At 35.3% G+C, this 22,448-nt stretch overlaps 1 protein-coding gene across 2 annotated transcripts in view; it reads right to left on the bottom strand.

Annotated features, from left to right (window-relative positions):
* The window catches only part of eif4e1c (eukaryotic translation initiation factor 4E family member 1c), a 37,144-nt gene that overhangs the window by 8,281 nt on the left and 6,415 nt on the right, over positions 1-22,448 (bottom strand). The window contains exons 2-4 of one of the 2 annotated variants that reach the window (XM_028795941.2): positions 10,176-10,270; positions 6,372-6,467; positions 661-724 (exon numbers count right to left, since the gene is read on the bottom strand). In XM_028795941.2, coding sequence (XP_028651774.1) covers positions 661-724; positions 6,372-6,467; positions 10,176-10,270 — 255 coding nt within the window. The remainder of the gene's footprint in view (positions 1-660; positions 725-6,371; positions 6,468-10,175; positions 10,271-22,448) is intronic. The other variant, XM_028795942.2, reaches the window with a different exon arrangement.

Genomic DNA, 22,448 nt, shown 5'->3' with positions numbered 1-22,448 from the left:
CCTAAAGTCCAGTACTGAAGAGGAGTTCCCACACAGTCCATCCAACATGCTGAATAAGGACAGTGCCTAGAATTACATAATGCCCTACTGTAAACTCTCTAATATTAAGTTATTATTTGTTATGTATCACATACTTATAATTCAATTAATGATTTTTCAATCAATTGTTACTGCCCCAGCCATTGGAGTTAAGGAACTAAACATTTCACTACATATTGCATTGTTTTTATATTTTGTATCTGACAAATAAAATTTTATTTGATATACACTTCACTTGTATTACTTCACAAGGACCAGGATGAGCATTATAACCTACATTTGTTAAATTTTGTACCTAAGATACTTTCTTTATAATTAGTGGAAATTGTTACGTTTTTATTTACTGTTTTAGGAGATAAAAGCTTAATTTCCAACATGCTTAAGAACTGCTTTTGTAATGAGTTTTCAGAATAATGGCAGTTTTAAGAGTTTAGCTTCAAGCATATCTGAATGTTTGTTTTTTTTTTAATTTCGTGCTTTTATTCTTCCTTAAAAAAATTAGTGATGGTGTTATCTGAAAAGTGCTGTATAAAAAATGTACTCTAAACTGTTTTCATTCAATTCTTATTTTAACTATCAAATGTATAACTGTCACTCACATATAACTGTATTGTACTTTACCTTAAACAAACAGTAGTCACATCCAAATCCAAGTTTACTAGGTTGCTGTATATGATTATATAATCTAGTGGGAAGAAAAAAAAAATCAAAAAGGTTAACAAAATTCTTATCAGACTTTAGTACTCTAATAATTTAACTTTGTCATAATTATAAAAGAAACATTTACCTAGGTAAAATACAAACATATTTTTCTGCTTAAGTGTGTGCAAGCAAGTTACCATATGTGTGTCTAAACTGACCTGAACTCATACTGGCAGTTACATCTATTATTTTGTTTTTGGGTATGTTTACTAATTTCTCAGGTTACAGCAACGTCTTGCTCTTTTCTATACATTACTGGATTCAAAGCTTGTAGATTTGCGACAAATAAAAGTGGATAAATAGGAAAAAGTTATCAAAACAATACATACGTTACATAAAAATTGCAATTACTGATGTTCTAATGATTGGGCTTCCTCACCTCAATCCCTTTGCTCTCTGTTAAGAGTTACATGTCTTATTAGTGCCACTGCCTTTTTAATTCTAAGTCAAGGAATTAACACAATCAGAAATCATTAATATCTGGTTTTACAGACAGAATTTCTTCAAATCATTCTGGCTTTATTGCTTCATAAGAGTACTGAACATATAAGCGTTGTTTACAAGCTTTTCAGAAATACAGACTTTATTGAAGTTAAGCTCTCTCTCTTGGTCCAATGGTATAGGCTGGTGTTGGCAGTATAATGGTTTGGGGAATGTGTCTTGCCACACATAATGCCTTTTAATATACCATTTGAAAGTCATAGCATGTCAAAAAATTATTTCATCTTGTATTATGCATCTTGTAATGGCTAGGGTGTACTCTTTAGAATATGGATCAACCTGATTCAACAAAAATTACACTAATTTTCTTTACTTCAATCTCCCACACAGAAACCAGACCAAAATCCAACAGACCATCGTTGAGATAAGATTTAAAAGGAGGTGTGTAGCAAGAATGTGTTACTGGGAAATAGGCAGAAACTGAGTGATTCTCTCAAGCCAGCTTAGGCAGAAATAACTAAAGACTGTTTCCAGTACCTAGTGGAATTGATGCTTTGAAGAATTCAGGCTGGTACTAAACAAGATGCACCTAGTGTAAATTAGGAATTTGGATTCATGCCACTGTGAGAAATATTCTAATAAATGCATCTTCTGGATGGAATAAAATGGATCTGTGCATTATCTTACATGAGAAACACTGGAAAGATGTAAGAACTGGCAGCAAAAAACAACACTGTGTGCAATGTGCATTTTACTTATGTACAGCCCCAATTCTAAAAAAGTTGGGACAGTAAAAAAAAAAAAAAAGCTAATAAAAAAAAAAAAGTGCTTTGCAATTTTATCTTGTATTATAAAAACAGTATAAGGTAAAGATATTTTGTGTTTTACCTAATTATGTTGTGAAGGTACAATTTTATTCCAAACTTAATGCATGTAACAGTATCCAAAAAAGATGGGACAGGGTAGTTTAGCGCCAATAACGATGTGACAAGTTGAAATAACAAGGTGATTTGAAACAGGTGAGGCAATCATGCTATAGTATATAAGGAACATCCAAAAAACACACAATCCTTGAAGAGTAAGGATAGATCAAGATGTGTCAAACTGCCAACAGATGCATCAGAAAATAATCTAGTAGTTTCAGAATGATGCTCTGCAAAGAAGTGTTGGTAGGATTTTGGGGATTTCACCCTCTAAAGTGCTCGTAATTAAAAATTCAAGGAATCCGGTCAAATCATGGTACGTAAAGGTCAAGGCTGAAAATCACTTCTGAATACATGTGATCTCCAATCTCTCAGACATCACTATCTTAAAACAATCATGCCTCTGTAAACAGTATTATGACATGGGCTCAGAATACTTTGGTAAATCTTTGTCAGTCAACACCACTCTCTGCTGCATCCGCAGATGCAAGTTAAGGCATTACTATGCAAATCAGTAGCCATACATCAACACACATCTCATGAGATGGAATTGTGTTTTGGGGTCTGACTAGTCAACTTTTTTTTTTTTTTTAATATTTTTTTGGGGAAAAAAAGCCACTATCTTCTCAGAGATAAAGAAGCTTACAGCATGGGTAACTTACACATTTGTGAAGGCACCTTTAATGCACAAAGATATGTACAAATTTTGTCACTACATGCTGAAGTCATCCAGATGCCATCTTTTCCAGGGACATCCCTATATTTGCCAGCACTAAAACCTCAAACAACAATCTACCTGGATTACAAGGGAATGCCTTTGAATAGCAGACAGTGTGGGTACTAGACTAGGGCTGGTTCTTCTTGAGAATATGTGGCACATTATGAAGCACAAAATATGGAAACCAAGTCCCTGCACAACTGCGTACAAAATTCTGCTAGCTAATCAATCAACTTGTGTCTTCAGTGTCCAAACGCTTAACAAGTGTTATTAAAATAAGGCCACGTTACTCAGTGGTAAACACTAACCAGATTTGACATGAGTATATATTAAAAAAAACAAAACAAACAAAAAAAAACAACTAAATTCTCAAGGTAAAACAGAAAATGTGTATACAATACAGTACAGGGTGAGCAGAATTTACAAATCATTTCTTAGTGGTCTATTAGCATTTTCCATACTGTTCCAACTTTTTTAGAATTGGGGTTATTCCATAAAAAGAATTTTATTAGTGTTTTTTGATTTATAAAATTACTGGGTTATTTTCAATTTACATCTACTAAATTATACATAGCAAATTAAAAATTATACACAATATTAAATTTGAAAACTAAATCAATTTTTTTGGCTTAAAGAGCTGATAAAAGTTAATACTTAAAAAGTGTCAAATTTTTATTTGTTACACTTCATGGCATTCCGTTCTGTGCTCTGAAATTGAATTGAACACTGACATCTTTAAGTACATTTCTAGACACTTTGTTTTGGACTTAATTTGGAAATAATAATGCTGTGTTTGTGTGCTAGGAGACAAACGGGAAATACAAGCCTCCCTGTGGGAAATTTCACATATACAACCTCTGACGTGACAGCTCAGAGAAAACAGAGCTCCTTGAACTAGCCATGTTGCATCATAAGACTGACTTCTTACCTCACTCAATTAAAAAAAATAAATATACATACATATTTATATCTACTGTATATATCTCTCTATTATAAAAAAAATCCTGGAAAGCAAAAGCAAGGTGACGATACGTGATCTTCTTGGAAGTTCTCAGAAGACATTTAAAAGACCTGCAAGACAAAAGAGACTTGCCACGAAGCGTCTCGCGGGGACTGTAAACATGAGACTTGGTGCCAAGAGATTGCCCCAGGGCCGTCTCGCAGGGACGTGGAACATGAGATTCTTGCAAGACAAGCCCTACTTAACAAAAGATATCATATAAGAGCACACCCATCAAAAAACACTCAGTCGTGTAAAAACATGTAGTACACACAGATCATGTGCTCTCAGCACGTATAAAGACAACATGAAGAATAGAGACCCAAAGGTGTTGGTGAGAAAAAAAGGCAGATAAGAGATTATGAAAGCAGTGGAATTCGAAAGGCTCAAACAAACGATGGCGCAATACACATGCAGACAAAGGTACAGAATATGAACGCAGTAAAATTCGAAAGTATTGTAGCGTCCCAGCCAGGTTGAGGGCTTTTTGGTTTTAAGTGACTGTTTGGTCCGATTGAGGGAGGGCAGAGTACAGCACAGAAGACTGATAGTGGGGTATTGATTGATGCGGTAAGGGCGGGCGTTGGAGAGGGTGCTAGAAGGTTGTGTTTGGGTTTAGGAAGTCGGCGATTGTTCAAGTAAAACTTTTGTGACACTTTGTCATGTCAGTCACTACAGTATCAAAGAAAAGATCGCATTACCGCAAACAAAAGGTGATTAATCATCAGAACCAGGTGTAATTGAAAAAATAGCAGGACAAATCGAGGTTAGAAATAAAAGGCAAAGAGTAGACGACAAAGTCTTTTCGCATTCGTATCATCCAATGCACAAAACGTGGATTTACACAATAATGGACCATACGCTATGAGAATCTGTGGTCCCGGAACAGTTAAAGCAACGACAAGTTAAATTTCAAAGAATACACAATTCGGTCAGGTGTATATTGATGATCACGGAGAAGCAATGTAAATTTTAACAGGCAAAAAGAAAGGCAATGTATATATTCCACAAATAACATTACATACCAAAGGAGACTGTGATATGCCATTCGTATTAAAATGTTTACAGTTTACCGTGAGAATAGCTTTTGCTACGACAATCAATAAATCACAGGGACAAACATTAGAAAAAGTCGGATTATTTATTAGAGAAACAGAAACAATATTCACTCACGGGCAGTTATACGTTGCGTTGTCACAATGTGTCTCCAAAAAATATTGTTTTTAATAAGGCTTTAAAGTAAAAGTGCAAATAATGAAATTGAAACAATTCCAAAGAAAAAAAAAAAGTAAAATTGTATATCCGATACCCCCGTGACCCTGTGTTCAGATTCAGCAGGTTGGAAAATGGATGGATATATGTATATCCGATTAACCAAACACAGGGATTGGCGAGCGAAGCGAGCAGGGGGTGAAGCCCCCTAGTGCATAGAAAAAAAAATGCTGCTACATTTACTAGTGTAGGTTCCTGTAATTATTTACTTTAGGGGCATTCATTCTGTTCAAATTTCACTTTACAATAACTTGCACCTAATAATCATACATACATTAGAATCGCACATATATTACAATCATTCTCAGAGATTTTTTATTGCTGTGAAAACTTTCCATATCAAAATGCTACAAATGGAAAGGGCTCAAAAGCTGGTGCATGTTGTGCCAAAAACGACTACAGTCGACATCAGCTCAAATTCTTGCCAGTATGGAAACATATTAATATTTTGAGACTACATATTTTGACGTGCAGCACTTTCAATCATGCCCTTTAGAACCTAGTGTAGATGTCAGTGAACCTCCTGGCTGAGTACAGGATTGCTGCTTTTTGCATGTTGTATTTGGAAGCTGCAACACAATTTCCTTCTTATCCTAGCCCTACAGCTCTTACTAACGTAGTTACTGATCAGCTTTGGTGTTTCTTTGAAAAAGGTGCTCATTCCATTCTGAATGTTTAGCAGAAAGCTATGGCAACTGAAAAGCATCACCAGTCCAGGAAGAGGCTGCTAGACCATTACTTCTCAGCATAGAGGTGGCACAAATTTAAAAAAGCACTTGTTTCATTTACTCATAACAAAACAAAATGGATTGTTGTTTTTCATGTCTGATTTTGTCAATGAAGACAGGGATCTCTTTATTGTACATATGCAGCAGGTAGTGGTGGCACAATAAGAAACTATTATCTGCTAAACAGAACTGTTACTAGCATTTATTAGCAGATAGAAAATAACTATAAGAAAACCAATTTGAAAAAAAAAATAAGTAAAATAAAGACATTTGTTAAATATCTGAAATCTAAGTAAAATTTGTGAAATTTCTAAGTTAACATTGTTACCCAACATAAAATTCAAAAATATAAAACTAAAAAAACAAAATCCAGGCTGTTGGCAATGCCTCTATAGCATAATATGTTGAAAATGTTACTGTTGACTTGAGCAACACAGTGCAACTAATGTATAAAATTATGAACAAAAGGAGTGTCAAAAACAATCTGTGGTTTATAGTAGAAACACACACACACACATATAAAAATATAAAAAAAAACACACACTTACGCCCAAAAGTCTTCAACAGTGTCAAATTTGGCAATAAGTCGCAGATTTTCAGTCCAGCTTTTGCTTTTATCATTTTTAAAGTACCAAAGTGCCCATCTGCAAGTAGGTTATAAAATGTTAGCAACTTTTTTTTCATCCTCCTCGTTTTCTTTAACAAATTCTAGCATTTTTTTCTGTCATATAAAAGATATGATTGGAAAAACAATTTAATGGATACAACTTTAAGTAAAAGGGAGAAAAAAAAACTGTCAGAAGTGACACTGATAATACGTGGAACATTTCACAGAAATAATTAGTGCACATCACCATTTTCTTAATGTTTAAAATCTATACAATACAGTTAGCAGAAGTCTATCATACACATGCAATTATATATTACTGAAACATGGTTAACAAACTCAATATTTATGGTTAATATGGTGGTCATTTAGAAAAGACAAAAACACCAAATTACTCATTTATTTATTAACTTGAAAACAAAACACACACGCATGCACTGAAGTTGTCTGATCGAACATTCCTGTTCAAGTATAATTCAGATTCATTTGAAAAAGTCTCATTCAAAGGCAAAAGCTGAATGTAAAAGAATGTTTTTTTTTTTTTTTTACCTACACTAATTTAGGCAATGAGATACTCCAGGCACATTATGCAAAGCTGCAGTATTTTACCGATTTATTTTTGGACTTCAAATCCATGATCAGCCTTTTTGCAATATTTGAATCTTTTTGTAATCTTCATTAGTAAAACTTACAGCAGGAAACATTTCACACTTTTTTTTCTGTCTCACTGCCATGAACTTTGATCTACAGGTGTAACTGGAGCAGTTTTTCTAGATGCTTTTCTGGTGTGGTGTCCCACAATTAGTTTATATCTTATGTGGCTGCTGATATGACACATAATGGCTAAAACAATGAGATGCAATTAAAAAAAAATTAGGCCTCTATTATTAAAATATTACTGCATCTGCAAAGGAGAAAAATAGTAAACAGATTGTGTGGACCCTGACATAAAACAGTGACAATCCCACTTTCTTTTTGTGTGAATCCACACAACTGGCATTTTATTCTGAATGACGCAATATAAAAATGGTACCTGCATACTTTGCTCACTATTCTCACCCTGGCACAATTCTTACCGACTGACTCATATTCCTCTCTATCCTTGTCAGCACAGCAAGCCATAAAAGCAGCCATGAAAAGGAGCTTAAAATCTTACAAGCCATAAGCACAAGTACCAGACTTTGCCACATTATTATTATTTTCTTTTTTTTTAATTTGCGGAGCTTCTGCAAAGCATGAAGCACTTAGGACAACATTGCGTGGGTCCCATTTGTAGCGCTCTGCTGGAGTCCTGAGCTGCAAACATATTGTGACGTGTGTAGCTGCTGCAAGGATAGCTGTGAGGAATAGTAAGCGGGACTGGGGTTGAGCCCAGGGAAAGCACTTTTCGTGAGGATACAGGACAGTTGAGTGACAGGAGTGAGGGACAGTGCTCTTGTGCCCAACAGGTTGAGAGGTGCAAGACCTGCTCATCTACTGGTCACTACTAGAAAACAATATGGTACTGGAGATCATTCCCTTCTAAATTTACCCATGGGTTTAATAAAGTTTATCTAATCTTTTATATGGTGCAGCTGCTCAGGATTTTCATGACTTTTATTTTTAATAAACAGTTGCCTGAGTACCAGAAGGATTCTTTTTTTGCTGTTGGTGTTGCCACAGCAGGCATTACCATAAAAATATAGAGAAAAACATATACAAATGTACATGTAACACCCAGAATCATTAAGTTCAAATATATCTGAATATTTACTTATTTTTAAAGTTAATATTCATACCTTATTTTCTGGCTAATATGACAATTCTACCAGAGAAATATATTGTAGAACTTTGATTATCTGAACCATTCAGCACCAACTCCACCATCTGGTTCCATGCGCTGTGTGTGCTGATGGCCCACACATTGACGTCTACTTGTTCTGCCTCACACAGCTAATTTCAAGTCAGAGGTTAAAACATCTGTGCTCCCTTTTCCCAACTCCATAAGCTGATCCACACCAGGATCCTTCTTGAATCTAGCTAGTGAAAACACACCCGGACCAATGAGTTTTATCAGTCAAAAATCACCCCCAAAATGCATGCAAGTGCATGCTCCATATATGCACCCCCTTACACACTTTGCACCAAAATAAATTTCACCCTTTTGCACATGCAGAAAACGGCCCCAGGTGAATAATAAATGTTATAATTGTTAAAAACTTTAATGGCAAGGTGTGAGAATGTCTGAAAGCTGTTGATAGTCCAATAAAGAGAATCATCACTCTGTAAAAGAAAAATTCAATACACACACACACACAAAAGGTATTGTGTGGCTACCTCATGGATCCAACATACTGGACTTAAACAACATGCCTGGTCATTGATTGTGTGTTGCCTGCATGTTCTCCTTTCACATCTCCAAGTTAATGGAGGTGTACATACCCTACGATAGACTGACATCCAACTATCTGGTGTTGTTGGGAAGACTCAGGCCCTGCAAAGCCTTTAGTTAGATAAGGTGGATTTAACAATGTGTGTATGGGTTGTTGGAACACATGTATAAATAATATCCCACTACTAGGTCACTACATTAATGCAATAATTATCATGTCCCATAATCAGTTAACTTAGTTACTCCATGAAGGACAGATTATAATAAAATAAAAAAAGCTTAAAACTAAACTGAGAGAAAATAGTTCACAATCTAAGTCAAGCAAGCAGAAGAATTTTCTTAAACTTTTGAACGTGGCACAAACATTTGTTATACATGAATATATATAATAATGCATATACTCTCTTGAGCACTTTTTAATTCATTTATGCACAGTGAAACATCTCACACAAAACCACACGTACCATCATTGTAAAAAATGTCACTGATTTAGTGTTTTCTGTACACTAGTGTACAAACAGTATTTAGAAATGCATAATTGTTCAAATTAGCAATCAGAAAATGTAAAAACTAGTAGTAATAACTCTGAGGTTTTATTTATTGTTAACTATCATCTTTGTACCATTTTTCACCTATTTTGTTATTTTCATGTTTTTTGTAGTTATTTTTACAGCGATATTTATTTTCGTATTTTCTGTGGCTGGAGCAATGTTTGTCTGTGCTATCATGTAACACCAGGAGGTGCAGCATCATTACATTACCTGGAAAGTACTTTAAGATGGCAGCACTATACTGCCAGCTTTTAAGGCTTTGGATTGTATTCAAACATTTGCAGTGCTAGTGCTCTTTCTATTCAGGGTAACAGGACTTTACCTGTTACTTTTAGAAACAATTTTTGTTAAATGTGTTAGGTGTAGGTATTTTTGTTTGTCTTCCTGAACTTTGACCATTGCATATTACCCAAAGTTCTTTAATGTTGCCTTTTTATGCTGCTATGCCAATCATGGCAATACATTGTTGTTTTGAAAAAAGCAATTCTCACACTACACAAGTAAGACTTTACAGAAAAGACACATAACTGTATGCATATTAATTAAATAATCTGATCATGACTGTGTTTGTTTTTCAACTAAATGCCTATGTAACATTTGATCTGATAATTTTGTATAATTACTGTATACAGTATGTGTACATAGCACAGGTTATGCCTCAATGTTCAAGAAGTTTATTTTTATTAAGAAAGAAAAGTTAACCAGTTAAACAACAAAACCTAGACAATACTTTTTCACACAATAATGAAATTCATACATACTGTATGCAGATAATCAATAATTCTAAAACTGGACCATAGATCAAGTTCTTTTTAAAACTTGCCTGTTTTGTAGAGGGTGTTTGATGTATTGTTCTGGGTTACTAACCACAGGTGAGGAAGTCTCAGCTGTACTTTCTTCAGATTCACTTCCACGCTGCTTAAAAGACATCAATATTTAAAAAAATGATTACATTTTCTACTTAAAATAGTACATTACATTCATGAGAAAAATCAAAGTTACTATAACTTGGACAGCACTTACTACAAACAACAGACCATTTAACAAATACTGTATATGACTTTAAGTCTTGCATTTATAACTGAAGCCACCTGAAGAGATTAAATAAGGGATGCCACATTTAGCTATTGTTTCATCTGTCTATCAGTTCTATAAATCTTCTTTATTTTGTACAAGCATCATAGGTAGCAAAATAGGAACTACAGCTTTAACATTTGACAGCCCTCAGGTTATGCACATTTTCTGTTTCTGCCAATGAACATAAATGGATTTTGTATTCAAATGAGTAAGTCAAACCATCACACTTTTGGATGTTACTGTCAGAGATTTTAACGAAACTCGGCATGCTGATTTGTTTATATGAGTTACCCATGGAACTGAAATTGCACATGTCTTTGATCAATATAAAGGGAGATTTAGGCTAACAAAGTTTGAACTAATTTTAATTTTTGGAATATGACTTTGACTGGCTATATCACCCTAAATATAAGTTGCACAGAAATGGTTCCCATATTGTTTTAGAGCTCTTATCCATCTCGATCTTTTGCGTAAAAACTATGCTATCCCCAAAATGAAAACTTACCATGTTATGAGTTATAATATACAAAATTGAATAGCAAAAAAATATATATTTTAAAATTGGTCAATTTACTAAAGCTAGCTTATAATGAAATGAACATCTCCAGAAATGTTGGTCTTTGAGTCATTGCTCAGATATCATTACTTACCTGAAGTGTGCATCAAAACCTCAATTCCTCATAATGCTGTCGAATAGCAGTTATTAGGATTCATGAAAACCAAGACTAAAGCCATGGCAATGAAAATATAATTTTAACTGAAATGAAAATAAAAATTAAGAGCTAAAAATTAATAAAAAAAAGATAATAATGCCAAAGCAACTAAAACAAAATAGAATTAATGGTAAAATCAGTAGTTTGTTTTTCTCTTCTGTTTACACTTTTGACTTCTTGAGAGACACTGGCCTACTAAAAAGGGTCTTAAATTAAGTAAGTCATATTTGCGATCATGCATTCTTTCATTGTATGTTTTCAAAAAATATAGATCAAGCCTTTCCCCATGAACCTGATAAACACAAGAACTAAACTGAATGAAACTAGATGGATTCTTAGACTAGAGTGAGGAAAGACTTTGGTGGAATCATGAATAAGTTACGTACAAGCTGTACTGTTTAAATGGTAAGGTAGGAACATAAGGTGAAAGAAAATAAACAATGGCTACACTCTCAGTTTATACTCCATCAGAGCCTTTGATCCAGCAATTGTGTATATCCGTCCTGTTGCCATTACAGGGTTCAACTACTAAAAGCACAACCTGATGATACATGACAAGTGTAACAGGACAGTATCGGAATGAGTAGGACGGAGATGGTCCATGAGGATGTAACTTTCATCTCTAGATTTCGAGGGACCAGACATAGGTTCAGGATCGGGAGAGTCTGCTATGTCACTCCTGAAAGAGTCAGACTGACAGATCTGTTTGTATTAGGGCAGGGGTGGGCAAAGTCATTCCTGGAGGGCCGCGGGTTTTTGTTCCAACCCAGTTGCTTAATTAGAAAACAATCCTTGCCAATAATTACATTTCATGGCTTGTTAGTGCTTTAATTCTGCTATGTCAAGTCATTCTCATATCCTAGATTTTTTTTCCATTCTAAGGATATCATCCAAATACTTTGAAGTGTAAAACGGTTGGGTAATTCTCAATCCTTCACTTTTTTCTATTCTCTTTCCTTCCAAGTATTTAATTAAACCAAATAGTGCATGATAAATACACACAGGTGTAAAGGGTAAGAAGCAAAATAGATAACTGCTGGTTTCTTTTGTCATTTGCATCTTATTGCTAATAAGGAGCAATTAAAAACCGAGAATGCAGCTGTTTAAGACTTAAATAAGCAATAAGGTTCAAAATCTTAACGAGGGAGATAACTAAAATGAAGCAGAAGTGTTTCTAGAGCAATACGTGCTTCTTATTAAGCAATTGGGTTGGGACAAAAACCTGCAGCCACTGCGGCCCTCCAGGAATGACTTTGCCCACCCCTGTATTAGGGTAAAGTCTCACACAGCAATCTCTGCAGATATACTGACCTGACCTTAAATTGAGACTTGGGTGATCCTGTATTGCTGACTCAGGCACATGTCTTAAAGCATGGGTTATCTTCTTGATATATGAAATGATCACAATATTTCTGATCGAGTCTAAACAAATTCTCTACCAAAGAATTTTTGAAAATGTATGCTGCTGCAGCAAAGACATCTGGTGGAGATCAAAGCATTATTTGACAACATCTGCTATTGAATGATTACACCTGACCAATCTGCACACCTCACTCCCCTCTCATTAATACAGGGTGGAGCACTGGCATTTATTAGCCACACTGGAATGGGCCCTTTACACAGCAGCCATGCCGACATGAAATAGTATGGCAAGCACAGGTGTCTCTAATGGCATTAATGAAGCAGTTTAATTTCAATGTAGTATAATTGGAACATTAATGTCATTACTTACACTTGTGCTTGCAACACTATTTCAAGTGAATATGGCTGCTATGTAAAAGGCCCATTAGTGACATGAATCCATGTGGTGCCACCTTTAAGTAATAGATAGCTCAGAAATGACTCAAAAACCAAAAGACCAAATTTTCTGGAGATGCTCATGACATAAGATAAAAAAAAATGTTCAACTTTAAAAATTTTCATTATTCAATTTTTATTATAATCATTCATAACATGGTAATTTTTCGTTTTGGTGATGGCACCGTATTTATGCAAAGTACAGAACTGGAAAAGAGCTTTAAAACAATATAAAAAGCATTCCAACTTTGCTAGCATAAATCTCCCTTAATATCAATCCAAGACAGGTGCAATTTCAGTTGCATGGGTTACTCATATGACCAAATCAGCATGCCAAGTTTCACTAAAATCTGCAAAGATGAGGTCCAAGAGTGTGATGATTGGAAATGGAATTAACCAAAATGGAACTTGCACTTAAAAATGCCAATTATGGAAATACTGGCAAAAATGTAAAATGCATTATTATATATTTTACAAATGAACATTTAAAATGTATTAATAAAATGACAAAGCAATATTAATATAGTTTAAATTACAAAACACAAAAAATTAAAAGTAAAATAAACCATATATAAGGTAAGGTATAGTATATTGACCTAATGCTTAAATTTCCTGGAGTTTTTGATAGCAATACAGTACCTTATTGAGTTGTTAAAGTCATCATTAGGGCATGACTAGCAATGCCACAAAAAAAGATATTTTGGTATTAATTCACTACCAGAGTTCTGAAAGTGTAACAGTACCAGCATTTTTTTGAGTATCAGTAGTACTGAGAAGTTCAGTACTGTACTCAAGTGTAACTACAAGTAGACAAATTATTTTGGAAGGCACAATAATACATGACAAAAACGTGAGTAAAAAGTACATCTAATAATGTTTCACAACAGTGACGCTACAGCCCCACATCAATACATATTGCAGAGAAAAACAACAGGTCAAAAAAACAGCATTTGGAAATGCTGTTGCGCTCATGCAGGAGAATTCCAGCGTGCAAGTGCAGGAATTGTATGTTATTTTAAAAAAATAAATAAAAAAGCAAAATACACCCAATAGATTTATTGCTACTTTTATCCAACTATGGAATTAATTCAGAAATAGATATGTGCCTGCTTTGAGAGCGAAATAACTTTACTAATCAAATTAGGTGCAATCATTAACTTGTATTGTTACACATTTGTAAGAGGAGATGAAAAGATAAGATAACAATTTTTAATAGTGTACTACACAGTACCAATACATGAATGGAGGCTTGCATTTATTCTCTGATTGTAATAAGCACTTTTACAGATGTCCACCAATCGAAGGTTCTGTCCATTTTTAAAAAGATCAGAGACCACAGTTATGCATATAGGACTGAGGGGTGGGGAGGACTGCCAGTGCATACAGCAGTTGTCTACACTGGCAATGACATGAGCTGCTCCATGTGATAATACCAAGACAAAATTTATTTGTGTTTCAATGCTTCAAAGGACAAGGCACATCTTCCTATTAATGCAAAACATACTGTGTTAAAAGAAAGGCAAAAATCCCTGAAACACGCAGTTAGTAGGGCAAGCAAAACAACATACAGTACTTCACTGCTAAATATGAACCTGCAAACACTGAATGTGTGTCATTTGTTTGGCTTTTGAAGGCAAATTACCTTTCATTATCATAACCAATAGGTAAAATCACACATGTTATGTTGAATGGTATACTGAAGAATGTGATGCTGTCTCACTGTTGTAAATTTATTAAGTACAAGATCATAAGCAATAACAATTCTGATCACTCATGTAAAAAAAAACCTTGAGAACAGCAAAACAAAGGCTAAATAACATGAATACTGAAATTAAGGATTTTTAAACTGACACAAGAAGCTTTTCAGTTGGAACAATGAAAAACAGGAAGGATAGAATTGGAAAATTAAAGAACAATGAGTTTTTGACATTTAGAATTCTAATTAATTTTACCAATCTATTAAATATTATTCTTTAGTAATATTTTTAACAAGCTAAAGATACAAATCTTACAACAGCAAAAATTACAAACCTAACTGATTGGTTCACTAACAAACCAGACTTTAAAACCACACTGTTACAAAAACAGCTTTAAAGAGTTTGTTTAAATGGGAATATTCTGATTTATCTTTAAATTCATTAATTTAACAGTACATATATAACAATGTTTGAACATTTTCTATAGTATAGATTTTAAGCAGTAGTTTTTAATTAATGAACAGAAAATGTCAGTGAAGGGCGGCATGGTGGCACAGTGGGTAGCGCTGCTGCCTCGCAGTTGGGAGACCTGGGTTCGCTTCCCGGGTCCTCCCTGCGTGGAGTTTGCATGTTCTCCCCGTGTCTGCGTGGGTCTCCTCCGGGCACTCCGGTTTCCTCCCACAGTCCAAAGACATGCTGGTTAGGTGGATTGGCGATTCTAAATTGGCCCTAGTGTGTGCTTGGTGTGTGGGTGTGTGTCCTGTGGTGGGTTGGCACCCTGCCCGGGATTGGTTCCTGCCTTGTGCCCTGTGTTGGCTGGGATTGGCTCCAGCAGATCCCCGTGACCCTGTGTTCGGATTTAGCGGGTTGGACAATGGATGGATGGAAATGTCAGTGAATACGTTTAGAATGTGCAAATGCAAAGACAAATCAGGTAGTTCATGGCGATATGTTCTTTACAGATCCTATGCTGAAATCTATTGCTGCCACATGTTAAAATTCAAACCCTGCATCTGGACATGGTCCCGATTAGACGGCAGACTGTGTCCAGGGGGATCTACTCCCAGACCTGGATCAGGTCATCAGTGAGCTCCTGGGCAGTCAGTGGCACCCCTTGGCAGTGTCGGATGCACCGATACATAACATCCCAGAGGTTCTCAATTGGATTCAGGTCTAGGGAAATTCATCCAGAAACTGCCTACACACTTTGGCCACATGAGGCTGAGCATTGTAGTGCACCAGGAGGAACCCATAACCTACTGCACCAGCATTTTGATCACAAAGTAAAACCTAAAGAAAAAAAAATGTATAAATGAACGTAGAAATGTTTAAGTAATATTTGACTGTGTAAAGAGCATGTTCACGATTTCCATGCTAATGTCTTGCAGCAAAAAAATCAGATGTTGGACAGTTTTTCTTCACACACAGAACCACAGATAAACAGAATAAGTGAATGTGGTTGACAAGTAGTTTGGTATCTATTACATGTCAATCCCTAAGAAATGAAAGGGTCTGGTGCGCTGCATTGAACTGAGTGGCTTGCTCTTGTCAAAACTGTTCTAGTGTTCCTATATTTTACTTAATGTAGCTTCAGTCTGATATGAACAATCTCTTCAGTGTAATGTAGTTCTGACATTTGCAAACCGATAATTTTGAAGTTATAGGGCATTAAATCTTAACAGTTATTATCCAATCTTCCATTATTAATCTAAACATTATTAAACATTTTATTTTTTAAGTAATGAAGCATTTAACAATTTCATATTAATTTTTGGTTATACTGCTTATACAGTGGTGTGAAAAACTATTTGCCCCCTTCCTGATTTCTTATTCTTTTGCATGTTTGTCACACAAAATGTTTCTGATCATCAAACACATTTAACCATTAGTCAAATATAACACAAGTAAACACAAAATGCAGTTTGTAAATGGTGGTTTTTATTATTTAGGGAGAAAAAAAAATCCAAACCTACATGGCCCTGTGTGAAAAAGTAATTGCCCCCTGAACCTAATAACTGGTTGGGCCACCCTTAGCAGCAATAACTGCAATCAAGCGTTTGCGATAACTTGCAATGAGTCTTTTACAGCGCTCTGGAGGAATTTTGGCCCACTCATCTTTGCAAAATTGTTGTAATTCAGCTTTATTTGAGGGTTTTCTAGCATGAACCGCCTTTTTAAGGTCATGCCATAGCATCTCAATTGGATTCAGGTCAGGACTTTGACTAGGCCACTCCAAAGTCTTCATTTTGTTTTTCTTCAGCCATTCAGAGGTGGATTTGCTGGTGTGTTTTGGGTCATTGTCCTGTTGCAGCACCCAAGATCGCTTCAGCTTGAGTTGACGAACAGATGGCCGGACATTCTCCTTCAGGATTTTTTGGTAGACAGTAGAATTCATGGTTCCATCTATCACAGCAAGCCTTCCAGGTCCTGAAGCAGCAAAACAACCCCAGACCATCACACTACCACCACCATATTTTACTGTTGGTATGATGTTCTTTTTCTGAAATGCTGTGTTCCTTTTACGCCAGATGTAACGGGACATTTGCCTTCCAAAAAGTTCAACTTTTGTCTCATCAGTCCACAAGGTATTTTCCCAAAAGTCTTGGCAATCATTGAGATGTTTCTTAGCAAAATTGAGACGAGCCCTAATGTTCTTTTTGCTTAACAGTGGTTTGCGTCTTGGAAATCTGCCATGCAGGCCGTTTTTGCCCAGTCTCTTTCTTATGGTGGAGTCGTGAACACTAACCTTAATTGAGGCAAGTGAGGCCTGCAGTTCTTTAGACGTTGTCCTGGGGTCTTTTGTGACCTCTCGGATGAGTCGTCTCTGCGCTCTTGGGGTAATTTTGGTCGGCCGGCCACTCCTGGGAAAGTTCACCACTGTTCCATGTTTTTGCCATTTGTGGATAATGGCTCTCACTGTGGTTCGCTGGAGTCCCAAAGCTTTAGAAATGGCTTTATAACCTTTACCAGACTGATAGATCTCAATTACTTCTGTTCTCATTTGTTCCTGAATTTCTTTGGATCTTGGCATGATGTCTAGCTTTTGAGGTGCTTTTGGTCTACTTCTCTGTGTCAGGCAGCTCCTATTTAAGTGATTTTTTGATTGAAACAGGTGTGGCAGTAATCAGGCCTGGGGGTGGCTACGGAAATTGAACTCAGGTGTGATACACCACAGTTAGGTTATTTTTTAACAAGGGGGCAATTACTTTTTCACACAGGGCCATGTAGGTTTGGATTTTTTTTCTCCCTAAATAATAAAAACCATCATTTAAAAACTGCATTTTGTGTTTACTTGTGTTATATTTGACTAATGGTTAAATGTGTTTGATGATCAGAAACATTTTGTGTGACAAACATGCAAAAGAATAAGAAATCAGGAAGGGGGCAAATAGTTTTTCACACCACTGTACATGGTTATACTGCATTGAGTGTTAATGTTGGATTGGCACTAAAATTTTGACTTTGGTATCGATACCAGCTTTTGGACCCAAGTACCAGTACCAAAAAGGTACACAATGCTACTTTGTCAATCTAGCACTACTGTCTCTTCATCTCACAAGCTCATCTATCAGTTCCTCCTCTCTGTTTCTCATACATGTCTTTCCTCTCAAGTCTTCCCAGACTGAATATTTAATAGGTTGAGAGATAGGTGTTGAGGAAAACTGGTTATACCGTATTTTTGTGCCACAGAAACTAAAGTTCTTCTTGATGCATAAATGGTGTCGCTTCACATACTGCTGCAATGAAAAGAATAATAAACAGTGGCAAATATATCATTTGGCGCGGAATTCATACTTGGATGAACTATCATAATTTTACTACACAATCATGTGTTGACCCATCACAGACAGTTGTGATCCATACCATAGTTTAAGAAACTCTGCTCGAGTGCACAGAAAGAGGCGGGCAGGATTTGCCCCCCACGGAATCTACATCGCATCAGAAAGCCTAAGACTGAAGATCTGAGCACAAGGTCTTTTAAAACTACTGCTTACTTCCAGTACTGAAATTCCCAAAATTCTGGTATCGTACCATTTTAAAAATGGGGTTTTTCGGTATTGAAATACTGTGAAGCCCTATGGTGTGTAAAGAGAGAATACAGGATAAACAGCTGGTAGGACAAGGTGCATTTTTCATTGTACTGTTAATTGAAATTAATATTCACAAATATCATATCAAATGCAATAACCCTCAATTATTAATTTTGTCATAACTGTGCACCTCTATTAAAATGTTCAATTCAGTTCATTCCATGCGCCATGTAAATGTGCAGCTTGTAAACAACAATGTTGTATGTAATAAATTAAAGGAAATCATGCCTCCAAAACTTTGTAACAGTACAACATTAAAGATTAAAGAGAGTTGCATTCAAATCTAACTGAAGCAACCACTCTTACAGGATGTGCTACAGGGTGAAATTATATTTATATCAAAAATTTCCTATTTCACTTCAAGAGAATAGTTTCCCTTAAAGTTGTGTTTTGCAGTGATGACCAATAAAAACCAAGGTCAGTCACTAGGAAAAGCAGGAATTTATCTGCAGCAGGAATGTTTTATTCACAGTACATGTAACTCATCAACTGTCTTAGGAAATTTCCTGGGCAAAGCTTGGTAACATAGCTAGTGTGTGTGTGTGTATAGATACAGTATAGACATATATAGATCCAACTGGTAATACTACTGTCTCCACCAGAGGTGTACAGATCATGATATTTATGGCTGATTCAGATCTCAAATTGTTTTTGACACAAAACTGTCCAAATCTGAATCTAGCTGCAGAAGATGCTAAACTGTCTAAAAGTAACAAATTAAATGTAACATTTTACACAATGATCAAAACGCTCCTTTATGCAGAGCTAAATCTTCAGATAATGGACACAGAACAATTCCCTTGACAGGAAACCTGCCCATCACAAGGCAAACACACACAGCAAATTTAGCATCACCATGGACTCTGAGAGGACAGTAAAGCACCCTGAGGATACCCACGCAGACACTGGGAAAACATGCAGTCTCCATGCAGGAAAGAACCTGAAATTTGAATCCTTGTCTGCTCCTTACTATCTCTTTAAATTCTCAAATGCAAAAGAAAAAAAAAAAAAAAGAGAAACATTTTTACAACAACACACAGCAGACGTCTGTGTTGTGAGTAAGGGAGTAATGGACAGATATTAATGCTTGAATTTATTAATCTGCTAGGCTTTCTTAATCTTATAGAAAGTCTATAATTTTGATTCTTTTTAAAATAAACTAAGACCATTTTTCTGAGGGATAAGACACAAGACGATATTAGGTATAATTAAAAATGAAAAAATTCATGAGGCAAGTGATCTTATAAGCATAAGCCTCACATTCCATCAATAAAATACACAGAGTAACACTTTAGAATTTAATAATTGCTCATACATTAGATATCAATAGCATACATGATTTTTGAGATGCAAATGCTTTTCACTTTATTTCAGCCCTCAAAGAACTTTCTGCAATTTGTCTATCAGCGTGCTCACTTGCTACATGTACCATGACTCACACTGGTATACATGGTGATATCTGAAAATAAACAACTCCCATGTCAGATGAATAGAAGCTTGTCAAAATTAGCAGAACCTAAAAATTCCGATTTTTGAAAAGAAAAATATTTTTAAACAGTGATATTAACTATTAAAACTTGTTTAATTAACTTGTATTAAGATCTTAAACCAAATAATCTCACAGATTAAAACAGGGAAAATCATGGCAAAGTTATCCCGGGATTTCTTTTTCTTGTAACTTTTCCTTTGTGCACCATGTAAAGCAGTTTCAGCTAAACCCTGTGAATGAGAATGTGCTATAGAAAAAAATGTTATCTACAAACTGTGATACAGTACTGAAATACATGCAGCGCATCTACAGTGCATTACAGCATTCAAAACAAGCACAATATGTCAACTCAGACTTCAGCAACCTTCTACGGTATATTAGCAGCACTACCAAGGAAAAACTAATGATATTAGATGAAATCACACATGGGTACACATCTTCTAGATTGTCTATCAATAAACATTTTTTATGTAAAATTATTTTGTCTGCCAACCAGTTATTTTGAGCCAAGGTGCAACATTTCATCTAAATACACTGTCACAAGCTGTACAAGAAAAAAAATACCAAGGAGATGCAAGAATTGAAAGCTCAGCTGGTCTCACTAAATAAGCTTTTGTTCCCAACTGACTTTTGGATTGCTCCAAGAACTGAATATTACATCACAATAACATGTCACTACATTGAAATCGGTGGTACTACAGACACAAAATATTCATTGACTCATACAGTTGACAGCCTTGCTGAAAAGCTAACTGCTGCCATGCAGACACTTGGACTCTGAGACAAAGCATCTGAGTGTGTTTAAGATATTGCGTAAATATTCTGTGTATGCTAATTAATCGAACTCTGTGAACCAGGTCTCTGAAGCATGTTTTGCTCGTACAATGCAAATCATAGGCAATGATGGATTTAAAATGCATTGCAAATGTGACAAGTACCCCTTTAACCATATCTTATGTTCAAACAAGAATGCATAATATGCTTTTCAGTAATATACAGACAGTCTGCATTTAACTTTACATTAAAATGATGCAAACAGAAAATACATGCAAATACATCAAGAAAACATTTCCTGGGAATTTTTCTTTTTATTACTTCCCTGTTTTATTGATCAAGGTGTTTCTTTTAATGATTAATAATTATAAAATTAAAGCGAGTCAAGTACTGTATCAGTTATAAAATATGATCCAAATTTATACTGCTTTTTGTAATCAATACAATAAGAAAACAAAAATATGTACAAAAGGTACAGAGACCAGTAGATAGATAGATAGATAGATAGATAGATAGATAGATAGATAGATAGATAGATAGATAGATACTTTATAAATATGTGAATTAGGTTATATTTAGTGGTGATCTATTGATATAATGTACGCCACAATAAAACGACTAACTGCCAAATGACAATAAAGTGAGCTAGTTACTTAATTAGACTCTTCTGGCCATTTACAGAGTCCCAATGAGCCATCTGCTTCATTAACATTATAAACTTACTATACGTTGTATTAAAATGTAAGGATGTAGATTGGGAAGTCAAAGCATTTTTATTTACTCATACTCCTGTTATTAAAGGATTTTTCGCACATAACTGAAGTTCGTAAACTGCCAAAAAGAGACTGAAACTGAAGACCCTCTAACAATATTTTTCTACAATCAAATCTAAACATCATACATTTGAGCATGAAGAAAGCTCTTGTAATTTGCTTTATAAAATTAGGCATAAGCCGAGTTCTAACAGTATTTGAACAGGAAAAAAAAAACTGCCCGATACCATCCCAAACAAAAAGCATCAGGTTAACTATTTATTTTGCCTAGTGATAGTTCATTTGTTGGTTCCAATATCTGTGAGGGGTGTACAATTAAGTGAAATAAATGCAGGTAAAAACATTATCAGGTGGAAAATATGCCTTGTATTTGTATGTAGCCAAGATGCTTCAACAAGGAGAAAGTCAATTAAACTGCTGTTGATAAATGTTGAAATATTGCAATTGTAGCCAATGAATGAAGGATGAGGAAGTTTCTGCAATCCAAAAGTTCAATATTGCTTGACTGCACTTCACCATCAGCATTGAAGGGCATTAAATTTCCGTATTTAACAATATTTTAGCAAAAGTACATTTTGGAACATTTTGAGCATAAAGCTGGATAGCTGACATTTCAATTGCACAAAGCATTCAGATTTTTTCATGACTGTGTTTGTAATGGTTGCTGTTGTTTACTTTGGGTTCC

This window comes from Erpetoichthys calabaricus, chromosome 2 (assembly GCF_900747795.2).
Source record: "Erpetoichthys calabaricus chromosome 2, fErpCal1.3, whole genome shotgun sequence".
NCBI classification, from domain to species: Eukaryota; Metazoa; Chordata; class Cladistia; order Polypteriformes; family Polypteridae; genus Erpetoichthys; species Erpetoichthys calabaricus.
Note: the sequence above shows the minus strand (reverse complement) of the source record. Positions and strands in the feature narration are given on the sequence as shown.